General features: G+C 53.7%; 1 protein-coding gene across 1 annotated transcript in view; it reads right to left on the bottom strand.

The window, feature by feature from the left end:
- Positions 1–5,925: 5,925 nt before the first annotated feature.
- The window catches only part of RAP1GAP2 (RAP1 GTPase activating protein 2), a gene marked incomplete at both ends in the record, with an annotated part of 50,852 nt that continues 42,181 nt past the window's right edge, over positions 5,926–14,596 (bottom strand). Inside the window, 13 exons of the mRNA XM_082294901.1 lie at positions 5,926–5,934; positions 6,102–6,181; positions 7,374–7,500; positions 8,042–8,159; positions 8,627–8,740; positions 8,880–8,998; positions 9,385–9,522; positions 11,503–11,637; positions 11,858–11,944; positions 12,351–12,422; positions 13,097–13,252; positions 13,448–13,577; positions 14,216–14,316. Of these exons, the coding sequence (XP_082151027.1) occupies positions 5,926–5,934; positions 6,102–6,181; positions 7,374–7,500; positions 8,042–8,159; positions 8,627–8,740; positions 8,880–8,998; positions 9,385–9,522; positions 11,503–11,637; positions 11,858–11,944; positions 12,351–12,422; positions 13,097–13,252; positions 13,448–13,577; positions 14,216–14,316 (1,386 nt within the window). The remainder of the gene's footprint in view (positions 5,935–6,101; positions 6,182–7,373; positions 7,501–8,041; positions 8,160–8,626; positions 8,741–8,879; positions 8,999–9,384; positions 9,523–11,502; positions 11,638–11,857; positions 11,945–12,350; positions 12,423–13,096; positions 13,253–13,447; positions 13,578–14,215; positions 14,317–14,596) is intronic.

Genomic DNA, 14,596 nt, shown 5'->3' with positions numbered 1-14,596 from the left:
ACACTCACCTCATCCTTGAAGACTACACTGCATCCAACCACAAATAACTGCAGTAAACATCTACTCTGAATAGTTTTTTTATATTGTATCAAGCGCTTGCAGGCCTGAAAAAAAACCAAAACCAAAGCCAAAACCAAGTTGGATTTTCTTGTCCCTAAGTCCAATTTCAAATACTAAGACCAAACCTGGTTTTTATCAGTTGATGCCTTGCTTGGGTAAGCCACACAGAGCCATTGTCAAAGCTGGGTCCAGACCAGTAGCTTTGCAGAGCTGCATCCCTGGAAGTGTTCAAGGCCAGACTGGATAAGGCTTTGAGCACCCGAGTCTAGTGGAAGATGTCCCTGCCCTATCAGGGGGTGAGTAGGTGATCTTTAAACTTCCCTCCTAACCCAAAGTATTCTGTGATTTCATTCTTCCTTCTTTCCTACTGTGCCTAGAAAATAACTTGATTACTTGATTAATTTCATTCAGGAGGTTTTCCACTAAGCACTATTCAGCATGATTATCTGGTACCTCCAGACTTTCATTAAAGAGACAGACAAGGTCTTATCATCTTCTCTAATAGCTGCCCCATGCTGCCCTGCCAGATCTGATAAGCTCTGAAGATGATTTGGAATAGCCTTAGAACCTCCAACCACTTTTAATTGGGGTCAGTGTCTTCACATCTGCAGATGCTCCTGTGACTGAATGATCAAATTACTCTCTTGTGGGATCAGGATGAGCAGTCCGTGGCACAGTGAGCATCCCTGCAGGAGACAGAGAAGGTGCTCAGACAGCAAAGTCATCCTCCTGACCACTGGCAGGTGAGCACTGGGCAGCACCCCTGCGTCCTCAGCTCTGGCTCTGGTCACACCTGCAATTTGCTGGCAGAATCAGCCAGGGACTCTGCTCTGAAGGCTGTGGAAAGCTGGAACTGAGGAGCTGGAGAGATAAAAACCCAGTTTCCTTGTTAGCTTACCCGGGATGTCCAGAGGCAGTGGCGATGCCGGAGCCTGATGGCCTGAGGGAAGGTCAGCTGGTGTGGACAGAAGGAATTGTTGATGGAACTGTGCTCCAATATTCCTCTGCTTCCACTGCCGCAGAGTTTGACTTCATGTGAGCTCTCCCAGGCTCCCACTGCCATGGCTCAGCCTGGTTCTCACCTGGTTTTCAAAGGAATGTTCCCAAAAAGCTCCTCTAAAGCTGTCACTACATGGCCACACACAGAGAGTACATATATGGACACAAAATATGTTATTTATTGTGAATTTTGCAAAGACACATTTAAGCAACAAAATATACATTTGTGAACCTTTAGTTTTATACATAACAATCTGCTACCATAGCAATAAATTAAATATACATTATTTACAACAGACATAGGTCACCAGAAACTACAAAGCACCGCCTCTCTACATCAAAAATAAACTTTGTCAGATACATTTCTTCAAGATTTATTTTCACTCTATAAACTCTCTTCACATTCTCTGATATAAATCCAGCATTTCCCTTTGCAGGACATACGCAGTGCTACATTCATTGAACACGATGAAAGCATGCTGGGGGCTGGGGGCAGGGGGCAGGGGCTGGAGCGTCAGCGGAGCAGCGAGAGCGCAGGTGGGACCTGCAGAGGGGCCGGGCTCTGCCCTGGCTTTGGGAGTGGTGCCGGCACTGAGCACCTCCCGCAGCCAAGAGATCCCAGCCCGAGGCACAGCCCATTTGTGGCAGCAACATCTCTTGGCCCCTTACCTGCCATTCCTGAAGACCCTCAAAACTCTGGAAAGAAACTGAGCTTGTGCTTAGGATCCCCTGCTTCCCTCAGAAAAAAGCACTTCTGTGTTGTGCTTAGGTGTAACCACCCTGTGCTTGGTTCTGTGGGGTTTCAAGAAGATGCAAGTACGTGCCAAGTGCTTTCCTGAATGGAAGCCCAGCCAGAGCAGCAGCTCACTGCCAGCCCTTGGCAGCTGCACACCAGCCCCTGATGGAGGGGATGCTGGTGGAGGGGATGCTGGTGGAGGGGAAAGGGTCCCAGTCCGCTCTGCACAACGACTCAGAGCCAGCGGCACCAGTGCTGGAGATGTGGACCTGCACCCGACCTGCCACTGCCTCTCACCAAGCCCATGGGCTGGTCTGAGCCAAGGGGCAGCTGGGGTGCAGCAGGAACAAGTGGGGGACCGAAACCCTGGCAGGAAGGGGAGCAGCCCCTTGCAAGAGAGACCTTCCCACACAGCGGGGGCTTCCCCATCATCTCCCCAAGGTGTTTCTGAGCCCCTTCTGCTCCCTCTGCAATGTCACTTCTGAGTATGGCAGAAGTTGTGTGTATGGAAACAGCGGAATCAGAAAGGAAAATGCACTGCCCAATAATTCTAGTGTCAGTTAAGGATCCTTTCTTTTATATATATAAATATATATATGTTTTATATATATATATATATCCATATATATCTCCCTTTTATGTATGTATAAATGTGTAAGTGTCACTTATAAGCACAAAACACTTTGCAAAATATATACAGGAACACCTTCACCCACTGCTGGAAGTGCAGAAGTGCCCGGGCTGTAACACAAGCACTGCTCAGTCCCAGAACCGGCACGGGACAATCGGGACCCTGCGGGATGGGAGGCGCGGGCCAGCACCGGCAGCTGCAGGGGCGGCGCTGGAGCCCGGCCGGGACCGGGGCACCCAAACCGCAGCTGCTGGTAAGGATGTACAGCGGGTTTTAGGCCTTTGGTGAGGAGTGAGTGCTGCTGGATTTGTCCCCCCGAAGCCAGACCCGAGGGGGTCCCGGCCCCACCGCCGCTCCAGCGGGCTGGCGCAGGAGAGACAAGTCCAGCGCACTGCAACTCTCCCTGAGGCTTCACACTGCTCTGTTAGTCCCATTTGAATAATTCCCAAATCAATCTAGGTCAAAACAGGAAAGTCACAGTTTCAAGTGAAAAAAAAAGCAACAAAACAACCAAAAATGGCAAACCAGCTGACAGTAGCCACTGCATCGTCTGCTGAAAGATCTCACGGAGATCAACACCCACGGGAATGACAACATCTACAGAACCGAGTGACTTCTCAGAGGAAAAAGAAAACCCAGAGCAGACCCTGGGAGCAAGTCATTGCACCAGTCAGCGTTTCACTGTGCAGCCTCAGGAAATCAGACCAAAGCTTCTAAGAGGAGGATTGGGGGTGGGTTTGAAAGTGCTACTGAAGCATCATCAGACAAGTGCTGAACGGCAAACTGTGTGATCCTGAGACACCTACAGCTACAGGCTGGGCTGAGCACACTGCAGGCTCCTCTTCCAAAGGAAACTCAAGGCTTAAACTCTATTGAAATGCAACTGGCTGGGAGCAGGAGGGATTGTCCCCATGGGAGTTACTGGTATTTACTAGTCCTACACAGCACTTAGGGCCAGTGAAACTGTTCCCTGCCTTTTCACAATGTGTTCTCCTTATTTAACCTGGTTCCCCTCCCATCAGAGCTACAGCCTTTCCACATGGATTAATTACAGCACGAGCGGAGCACCTATGTGAACCAGATTGTAAGGCTCTCGGAGAGCACCTCCCTGCAGGACCAAGGTGAGCAGAGCAAGTTCTGCTTGGCTTGGCTCGTCTCTGGCCTGGGGAGATGACAGGGAGAAAGGGAGGTGATGGTTGAATCCTATAAGCACTTGCCCCAGAGAGAGGGGAGCAGGAGCAGCCACAGCCACGGCGGCTGCCCAGGGCTGCTCCAGGAGCACAGTTCTGCACCCACCTGCCGAAACAGGCTGTCAGGTACTTTGTGCCTCTTGGAGCACCTGCTGTGTGAAGGTGACTTTGGCACTCAAAGTCCTGTTTTCAGTAGGAATCACAAACTCGAAGAACTGTGTTCACTTGAGACTGAGAACCTGATTTCATGAGGGTTTCCAAAGGTCACAGGCTGAGGGGGGCGGGCAGGGGGAATATCTCTGCAGCATCACAGCCTGTCTTCCAGAAAATGGGTAAGGGAAATCTATGAGCAATGTGAAATTTGTGGACAGGCTTCAGGAAACTTCACACAAAGTTCCATAAAAGAGCAAAAGGATTTCTTGGCATGTTGAGAGAGGTATTTTCTGGGAAAGGGCATTATGGAAAAGTTACCTTGCAGAATCTATAATCCTTTCAGAATAACAAAAGCTTGCTCAAAAGCAGCAGGACAGACTCTGCAAGGGCTGGAGCAGCCTAATGCCTCCCAAATCACTGGAGTTTTATGCATTTGCTTGCCTGGTGATCCAAGCCATAGGGCAAAGCAGAGCCCACCGGGTAAATCCCCTCTAGTTCCAGTCCTAGTACTCAGAAAAACTAAAGCTGTGATACACCACAGCTTTAGCTTTGGGTCGCCTTTCCCAGGCCTGTGCTCAGTGTCAGGCAGGGACAAAGCAGGGAAGCTGCCAAGGGAGGATGAGCTGGCTGCGGTCCCCAGCTCCACCCGCTGGGCCAAGTCACTGACCTGCCTCTTGTGCAAGAAACTGAACAAGTTTGGAGTAAGGGGCTGCCTCTGCCCCAAGAGTTTTGGAGTGTGGGTAGGAGCTGGGGGATGGCTGGAGAGACACTGCAGACCCCACTCCAGGGAGAGCTGCCCAGGACCCCCCCAGGGAGGTTTTGCCCCACTGCCCCCAGAGAAGAGCAACAACAAACGAAGGTGGAGGGCAAACTGCCCCAGAGCCACTAACACCTAACTTTGGCCTGACCCCCCACCCTTCAGAAAACAAACATAAACCCCTGTTTCCCCACTGATAACTGCAAATAAAGCATGGAGGGACCTAAACTGTGCAGGGGTCTCTCCTGCTGCCCCTCTGCCCAAACAGAGCTGGCAGGCAACCCAGGGATGGGGGGAATGGACGGTGCCCACCAGCTGCAGCACGTGTGGGCAACCACAGGGTGAGCCAGCACAGCACCACAAGGGGACATGACCCTGGCCACAGGTGTGTGCAGCAGAGTCAGAGACACGTCCCCCCCTGCACACAGAGCAGGGACGCAGGGTGTGTGCTGGACAGGGGGACACCAGGTGAGAAGGTGGCTGGTCCCTGTCAGGACAGGACGGTAGCAAGGTGAGAGCTCTTTTCCGGTGTAGCGGGCAGCCGGCAGGTGAGGGCACCTCGCTGCCCACGGCTGGGGCGTGCGTGGTCCCATGGGGTGTTGAAGATTTTTCCCTTTGTCAAAACAAGAATTCTCTGCAAAGAAGAAAAGGATAAAAGTGTCAGGAGAGTGGAAGGAGAATATGCTATGAAGCACCTGTCCCAGGGAGGGAACTGAAGCCACAGCAGTGCCCTTCCCCAAAGCACCAGGCCAGGGTGGGAGAAGGAAACTCAGTGATGGGGTGAAAATCCCAGCTTTTTGAGATCCATGCTTTCAGAAATGTAAATTTCTCTCATTTCAAGTTCTGTGGGCTCTTCTGCTCAGCTTGGATCTTCCTAATGACGCCCTTAATTTCATGGAACAGAAGGAACCCAGGCAAATCCCACTGAGTTCCCTTCACCTGTGCCCATGAAATCCACCTCCTGAATCTTCCGTTTCCCCTTGGGTTTTTGGAATGGGTAAGGGCCTGCACTGCCTTTCCACCCCTGTGCCCAGAGCACAACGCAGTAAACCTGGAGATGGGCACCAGTGTTTGACAAAGATTAACTGGGGAAAATGCAACCTGCTGGGCAGGGGCCCCTCACCCTGGGAGCAGGTGCAGGAATATGGTGCTCCAGAAAGGAACAGGTAAAGCTACACAGCAGCACTGGTGGGTGCAGACCTGTCATTTACCCCTGCCCTTTCCCTCCCTCACCTACAGCAGTGTTTACGATGCTCTAAGGTGCAGTATGGATCCCATAAGCAGTAACAAGCAGTGTGAGCAGCTGTGGTTGGCTGAGCACAGCTGGCCCCCAAACAGCCTTTTTGCACAAAACAAACATACCAACACTCACCTGTGACAAGTTCATGACTTCCTCCTGCTAGTGGCTCTATGTGGAAGAACAGAACATGGAGTGGGTTGCAAACAAAGGGGCAAGAAGTCACAAAATCCCTTCCCTTCTCTCCCTCGTGGTCCTCAGAGCCACCCCTAGAGCCCAGACCCCCCATGCCAGGCACGGCTGCACAGCAACCCACCAGCGAGAGCCGTGGCACCTACCATGCTGGAGCTGCCATGGCTGAGCTTGTCGAAGCGAAACTTCAGGTTGGACCTTGGAGAGTTTCTGTTCTTTAGATCTGCTGGAGGGAAGGACAAACAAAGAACAAAAATAATAAACTGTGAACAAAAATATTTGCTGTAGTGCCGGCTGCACTCGCCCAGCTAGGCACTTTAATAGACTGTCAGGAGTGCTACCAATGTTTAGTCTGCCTTGGCTGAATGTTTGGCAAAAGCTGTACATTAAGTGTTTGCGATGGAACAAATTGAGGCTTAATTACATTTCACAGTCTTTCTCCTGGAAATGCCACTGAAAAGGCTACAAGGAATGACTGATCCATATAATGTATGGGTGGATTTTCATGTTCTTGGCAGGAAAAATACAAAACAAACACTTCAAGCATTAAAAGGGGTTGGTTTAAGGGTTCAGAAAATCACTAATGAAATAAGGAGGAGGGCCTGTGGGGTGCTGAGACACAAAAAGCCTGCCTACACTCCATGGTCCCACTTTGCCAGCAACATTCCCAGTTACAGAGCCGTTTGGGTCTGTTTGTGCTTCCTGGCTGTTTCAAAAACAGCTCCTCAGCTGACAGTGTGTTTCCACGTGGATGGTGGTGCCTTGTGGCAGGCTCTCTGTGGCTCAAGGAATCAGAGCCATGGGGATTTGTGGGAGAGGAGTGGCTGCGGCCATCCCCATCTCACTGCACCGTCACCACAGGATGCACCAGCAAAGAGCTTTTCTTGCCTGTTTTGCCCTTTTGAATTGCACCTCACTGTGCAAATCATCCGACTGAAATGGATGGAGTTGGTGAGCGGGTTGGCAGGAGAGGAATGGAGCCAAGACCACGGGAAGCTGCTTGTTGATTAAATAATTGTGAGTCATGGCTCGGCCTCTGGAGACAGAGTTTCCACAACTACTGCACATGCCTGTCAGGGGAGACAGAGGGAACAAAGCCACAGCAAGAGCCACCTCTGCGCTCTAATTGAGAAAGGAAACAAATTCCCCATGGAAGTACAGAACTACAGCACATGGGGCCATCCCTCCAGAGCAGCCCTGTCAGGATGGGGCTGCCCCGCACCCCGCGGGTGCCTGTCCTGCCAGGGCGAGCACAGCTGCTGCTTCACCCTGGGACCTGGACAAGGCTGGGAAGGGGCTCCTCCATCCCAGAGCCACAGACCCCATTCCAACCCACCATTACGGGAACCCAGGGGCTTTGGGTGGCTCCAGGAGTGAAGGTAGAGCCGGTGCCCTCTGCCAGTCTGCCTGCCACCCACCTGTGGGGCTCCTGCTCATGATGACAGGGGTGGCCGTGGCCCCCACGCTGGGGCTCTCACTGCCGGGCGAAGCACTGTAGACAAACACGTCCTGCTTGAACGGCGATGCGGTGGAGGGCTGGCTTCCCTGCTCACAGAGACAGGACATGGCCTTTCCTGCAGTCAGGTCTTCCCCCACGCCCTGCTGATGCCCCACTGCACCCGTGCCCACTGGAGCCCTACCACCAGTTGCTGGTAGGAGAGCTTGTCCTGACGGAGCACCCTACTGGCCAGGGCAGGACGAGCAGTGCCCAGGGCATCCCAAGGCTCGCTGGGGTGTCACAGAATGACAGAATGGTTTGGGTTGGAACAGACCTTAAAGACCACCAAACCAGACCCTCCCTGCCATGGGCAGTGATGCCTTCCACTAGACCAGGCTGCTCCAAGCCCTGTCCAACCTGGCCTTAGACACCTCCAGGGCTGGGGCAGCCACAACACCTCCGTGTCCCACCAGGCACTCCAACCCTCCTCCTCCCCACACCCAGAGATGGGCTTAAGCCTCTCCCTGTCAGCAGTGAGGAGGCACCTGGGGGCTGGTGGGCACTTCCCCCCACGGAGCCCAGGGGTCCGGAGGCAGCAGGGAGCTGAGGGGCGTGTGGGATGTCCCGCGGGGAGCGTTCGGTGCCTACCACGCTGTCGTACTCCTCCAGGGTCTCGCTCTCCCCCGCTGTGCTGCTGAAGCTGCTGGTGCTGGAGGAGGAACGGGAGATGTTCGACCGCCCGTTCTCTTTCAGCTTGATAAAAGGCCTAGGGAGAGGCGGAACGGAAGGAAGGGCGCGTGGCTGTCACCAGGGAACTGTGTCCCTTGGACTGTGACAGTGGGACAGACCCTCCTGCACACCCCCGGCGCAAAGTGCTGCCGTAGGAATGAACCTTTTGGGGTGCTGCAGTACATGACCACTTCCAAAGGCGTGGGATAAGGCACTGGGTGGGTGCCCCAGCAGGGAGCCCTAGATCCAGCTGACTTCACCTTGGCAGGGAGGAACAGGCACAGCAGCCTTCTATGCCCTGGGGATGTGGGCAACCTCGGTCAAAAGCTGCTTTTTGCTCTTCTTTGTGAAGACCAAAAAGGAGCTGTGCTCATGAATCACCAGACTCTTTTCTCCCTTAATATCAAACTTATGTACAGTACAATTTAGATATGGTTTTGTTTGACAAATTCCTTGATGTCTGTTGAGCTGTGGTGGAAGGAGGACGGGCTCCTTCTGGCTCACCTGTCTTTGTTGGGGCATATTTCAGGGGAGCTGGGGTTGGATGAGGTTTCAGATTTCATCTCTTGGGAAGAATGTCCCAAATCTGGTGTCTTCTGGGCTCCAGAAACACTGTCGCTGAGGGCACAAAGAGACAGGTTGCATGAGTTATACAAGAGTCTTAAAAGGATGGTCAAACTGTACTACCTAACACCAAATATAAACTGTGCGAGAGGCAGATGCTCTACGGGTACCACCACTTTGATGACAAACTTACCACCTTGTCCTGCTCTCGGCCTGGCTCTCCGATGTCGTGTGCAGGCGAGGGAACAGCCCTGACCGGCGCTTGATGGGGCTCCTGGACTGGTTCTTGGCAGCAGCAGCTGGGACAGGGGGCTGAAAGCAGAAAACAATCTGGGTTCGAGAGCACAGCTCTCTCCTGGGAGTTCAGATGCTAAACATCCTGCAAGGAACTGTGCTGCCTGTGCATCTGAAAACCACATAATGCCAGAACTTCTTTTCTATCTCCTTTTATTTTGGGGCCAAAACCCCAGGAAGCTTATTTTCGGTTCTTCCAAAAAAACGAGCCCAGCTTGAACAAAGCACCCGAACTCACAGCCTGCTCAAGTCTCCACCTCGCCCTTACCCTTGCTCCCCATGCAGGGGACTGCCAGGCTGCATCAGTGGAACACAGTGCCCCACCGGGCTGCAGAGGGGTGGGCAGAGGAAGGAACAGTGGGACAGAGGGACAGTGGGACAGAGGGACATGTGGACATGCTCACCGAGAAGGTGGTCTTGGTCACCTCACCACTGTTGTGTGCAATGCCCCCACTGAGGCTGCCTGGGATGCCACTGCCGTGGTGCTTCTTCTGGCTGCCCACCATCGTCTCCATGGAGTGGCTGCGCACCCGGATGGCTCTCTGTGGCAGAGGGGACAGGGGACAGCAGGTCATCACCACCCGGCGGGGTGCTGTCCCCAGAACTTCTCCCCAGCTTCAGGTCTTTCCCAGGCACATGGGAGAGCAACCTGCCTATGCCTCCCCAAGAGCAAGCACACCCCAATAACAGCACGACTGGTGACATCAGCCCTGGCAGGTGTAGCTGAGCATGGGCTGTCCTTGGGGAGCCCCACAGCCACCACAGGATCAGATTTTCCCCCCACTGGTCTGTGATATCGAGGACTACAGCTACAGGACCAGGAGATACAGACACGAGCCCCAAGCCCTGCCTCCTCCCTGGCCAACCTCACAGACCCCTCGGCAGGAGTGGGGACCACAGCCATGCCATAAGACATGGCACACCTTCCATAATTCTCCCTGGACTCAGGGAGGACAGATCATGTGCAGCCTCCTGCCTTTCTTGCACCTCTACTGCACCTCTCCAGCCTGCCCCAAAACAGCCCCTGAGCTGGAGGCTTCACAGCCACATAAAAGTGCTTCTGTTCTTCAGCAAACTACTGCTTGAGAATACATTTAGCCTGAACTGCTGCTTCTGGTTTGGTCAATCCACTTCTGGAAGGGACTGGAAGTGAGCTGTGCAGCACCGGCCCCATGACAGGCGCGGACTCTCCTTGCTCCCTTCAATCTTCATTTCTCCCTGTCAAGCAGCCTCCTTCTCTCACTCCTCACATCAGCTACATTCCCCATTCTCTTCTCAGCTATTCCCTCAGCCATGGCTGCTGCTCCTACAGCCCCTGAATCCCAGCCCAGGCTAAAGAGTAAATGAGCCATGGCAGGCCAAATTCCTGGAGGTGCCAGCACTGCATCTGCAGCATACAGGCTGTTTGCTGCTGGCTGCGGGGTCATGGAGCCACAAGTGGACCCACACCAGGGTACGAGGAAGCTGCAGCCCTGAGCTCTCACCAAGCCTCCAGTGCTGAAGACCACAGCCCCAACAGCCCCTCCTGCCCATCCAATAACAAACATCAAGCAAGAGTCCATCAGACTGGATTTATTGGGGTCAGCAGCAATTCATACACAATTTGACGTTGTTCGTAGGTAAAAGTGACCAGTTGCTTTGCTGCAAAGCAGCACCCACAGGCACTCACACTCTGCAGGCTCCTGCCCTGGGCTGTGGAACTCTGAAAGGTTCCCCAACACCCCAGCCCACCTCCCAGAGAGAGGTGCCTTTGTTTGTCACTCACTCAGAGCCCAGCAGAACTGAGCTCTGCTCGCCTCTGAGAACTGGTCCCCCGGTTACCTGGCCAAGGGGCTGGGTCTGTAGGCCGGGTCGCAGGTGCAAGGCAGCAGGCAAAAAGATACCATGGGGACCAGGTCTCAGCCCTTCCAGCCCTCCTTTACTGTCTGTCCCCCCGGTCACTCCAACAGCACACGGTGCAGGATGTAAGCCAGCAGGCAGCCCAGCAGCGCGGGCCCCAGGCGTCCGGGCAGGCGCAGCCTCACACCGACCACGGGCCTCACCTCCCACCCCAGCACTGCCTGCAATGCCAAGAGAGCACAGTCTGTCTCCTGGCACACACAAAGTGTGCCAAAACGTGACTGTTTAACCTCATTGTCGAGACCCTGAGGTGAATGCTGTGATGTATGACTGACTGCACAGCAGTTCCATTCCTACACGTCTCACACTGGAACAGGACACATCTGAGCTTCTGCAGCGGGGCCTGGGGAGCTGTGCACCCCTCCTCCATGGCCCCATCCTCCAGGTACAGGATGAGGTGACTCATCCACCAGTGCTCACTTCTCCATGCTATAGGAATAACCGTGCCTGAAATAACTGCAGGAGCTGTCCCAGTACAGTCGCAGGCTGAGCAGGCAGTGGTGGCAGCAGCCCCCACCTCCTCTTGCCACCCTACCCTCAGGGGACTCCTCTTGTCCCCCAACATGTTCTTTGCCAGCCCCAGGTGCATTTTAGCTCTGCTGTTGGCAAGGGCAGGGCTTTACCTTGAAAGACTCCAGAAAGCCTCCATGACCCCCATTCTCCAGCTTGTCCTCCTCAGGCCCCAGCCCCAGCATGGTCTGTGTGTGCCCATGGAGCTCATCATGAAGGTTGTCCAACAAGGCTGCCCGTGTCCGGTCCTGCAGGAGAGACAAGGCACTCAACCAGGGGCTCCAAGGGAGGAGCAGTGGCACCGATCCACGTGACAGCCAGCTCATCCATCCTCGAGGGCAGTGCTTGCCCCATGGTCACCATGCTCTCTCGTCCCTGCCAGCACTGGGGAAAGGTGGCTTTGAGGAGGAATAGGAGAGCTCCCCAAACCTGCCGCTGCTCCAGGCAGGGACACGTGGGCAGCGTTACCTCCAGCTTCGCAAACTTGTCGGACTTGCAGCAGGCGTTCTCAGCATTGATGAGCTTGGTCAGCAGGAACTCCCGGAACTCAGGGCTCTGCAGGGAGACAACCAAGGTGGAAAACACACCATTTTTGTAAGACTCGCTGTATCTCTGGTACCACAGCTGTACCAATCCAAAACCCAAGCTCACAGCACCCGGCAGCCCCTACAGGTGTGGAAGCATTGGTGGAAAACCCCAGATGGGTTTGAGGCGCCCTCCTGCACCAACACAGGTGCCTCAGCACCAGAGCCACTGCTGCCGCCTGGCACAAGTAATACCATGCAGTGGTGTATGGCCACTCACCCTACCATAAACACCAGGGGCCTCACTGGAAACCAAAATCAATGCAGATCAATCCCAGAAGTCCTGTTTTCCCCAAGCTGGTGTGCTTGGAAACATCTCGGACATGCACATCTACTTTTTTTACAGTTTGGAACATGCCTCCCTCTTCAGCTCCTACCTTCTGGAACACCGGTGGGCTCGGCAGGGGTGGGCCAAAGGAGGGAACGTCTTCCCGGGCTGTGACTGATACCTGAGGAGTCAAGAGACACGTTATTCCCACGGGTGCAGCAGGATAACAGGGTTTATGCTACCCAGGTGATACATCAGACAGGCGTGAACTGTTCCAAGGCACATTCAAACACTGAGGACCACCAAAACTCATTAACAAATGAGCTGTTGTACAAACATGTACTTTATGCACTGATGTCTGTATGCACACAAGGTATGTAACAGTGCACACGTAATACACCTGTGTGCACACGTGTGTGTGTTCAGCACTCAGATACAAGTCCCCACGAGGCCTAACACTGACTGCATCACTGAGCACAGGGTGGGTGCTGGGCAGCTGCCTCCAGACCTCGGTCTGGGATCGTCAAATTATGGAATGGTTTGGGTTGGATGGGACATTAAGGATCATTCAGTCACACCACTCTTGCCATAGGCAGGGACACCTCCAACTATCCCAAACTGCTCCAAGCCCTGCCCAACCTGGCCTTGAACACTTCCAGGGATCCAGGGGCAGCCACAGCTTCTCTGGGCAACCTGTGCCAGGGCCTCACCACCCTCACAGGGAAGAACTTCCTCCTAGTCTCTAATTCTAACCCTTCCTGGTGGGAAGTCATTTCCCCTTGTCCTGCCACTCCATGCCCTTGTCAAAAGATGCTGAAGCAAAAATGGGTACGTGCACATTGGGGCTGCCCTCACCTTGTACGCTGTATTATCTGCCTTGGGGTTTTCCACCTGCACCACAATGTAGGCATGCAGGAAGTTGGAGGCAATCATGTCAGGGACAAATGGTGTGTTCTCCTCTTGGAAGATAATTGCCACAATGTCATTGCCAATGTGCCTCTTCCTCTGGAGCTAAGCGGAAAGGGAGAACACTGGTCAGTAAAACCAGGCAGTTCTGCTCCTGCAGCAAGCGTCAGTCCCAGGCTGGGGAGCCAAGCAGCCACTTCCCACGGTGCCAGGACTTGGCAGTGCCCATGGCATCAGGCAGGGCAGTGTCAGTGCATCCCCACTCAGACCCTTCTGTGCAAGCAACTTCATCTCTCTTACTTGTTGTGTGTCTCCTTCAGTAAAAGGCAGCTTTGTAGAGACATGAAACATTATCTCCCTGTCCCTGAACACCGTGTACACAGACTCCGCTCCCGTCTGCCCATGGCTGACATCCAGGCCTCCTCGAAAACTGGAGATCAAGGGAAAGGCGGAGAGAAACGAAGAGATATTAATTGAAAGCTTCACAGAGAGCACCAGCAGCTGTCAGAGGACAGGCTGATGGAACAGCCCAGTTCATTTATCCTTATCTAGAAGCAAGCAAATGGGAAAGAACAAACCATGCGTCATGTGTTGCAACCAACCATTGCTGCCACCAGCCTGAAATATAGGGTGCACATAAAGCAGAGCTGGTCAGCCAGGGCTGACCACAGCCGTGGGCACTAGCCATGGCCTCATCGTCCCTCACCAGCAGTGGGGGTCTCCCCCCACACTGTGGCCACTGCAGCGACCACCCCGGAGGCACCCGCGGCTGAGCCACGACACCGGGCACAGCACATTTCCACAGACTTCCTTCCATCTATGGATGAATATAGCCAGATTTTATCACAACCTCAAATCTTCAGAAAAAGAAGTTTTTCTCTCTTGGCAGCTCTGCTTTTTTTTTTTAACTCCCCCAGCCTTGAAAAACAAGCCAAAGCTATATTTGCTTCTGCTCTGCACATCCCGCTCATGAGCGAGATGACTTCTGTTCTCGCACGTAGATATTTTTACATATGACATGGTCTCTTGTTAATGTATTTGTAAAATCATCCTTTTTATCTAACTTACCCTTTGAAGTCCTGGAGAGTTATGGTGTCTCCCAGAAAACTTAGGAAGTTCTTGAAGGCAGTGCTCTCTTCATTATTGCCAAACAGCTCCTCCTCTTGGGTCTGCAAAACACAGGGTGCATCTGCTGACAGCCCCAATTTTCCCTGCCTGTCCAATCCCCTGCCACCCCCAGCTCCATCCATGGAGTCCCTGGGGTCTGACCAGCACCTTGTTCCATGGTGTCCTGCACAGCCTCAGGCTGCTCCCCACCTCTGTTCCCCAGCTGGCACCACCACACCCACCACCAGCACCATCCATGGGCTGTCACAGCCCGCTCAGCCCGCAGGACAGCCCAGGGTAAAGCTGCTGAGAGCCACTTCTGAGCCCCAGCAAGGGCCTAAG

The sequence above is a fragment of the Coloeus monedula genome, assembly GCF_965178545.1.
Source record: "Coloeus monedula genome assembly, chromosome: 20".
Taxonomy (NCBI): domain Eukaryota; kingdom Metazoa; phylum Chordata; class Aves; order Passeriformes; family Corvidae; genus Coloeus; species Coloeus monedula.
The sequence above is the reverse complement of the archived record's forward strand: the minus strand, read 5'-3'. Positions and strand labels throughout refer to the sequence as shown.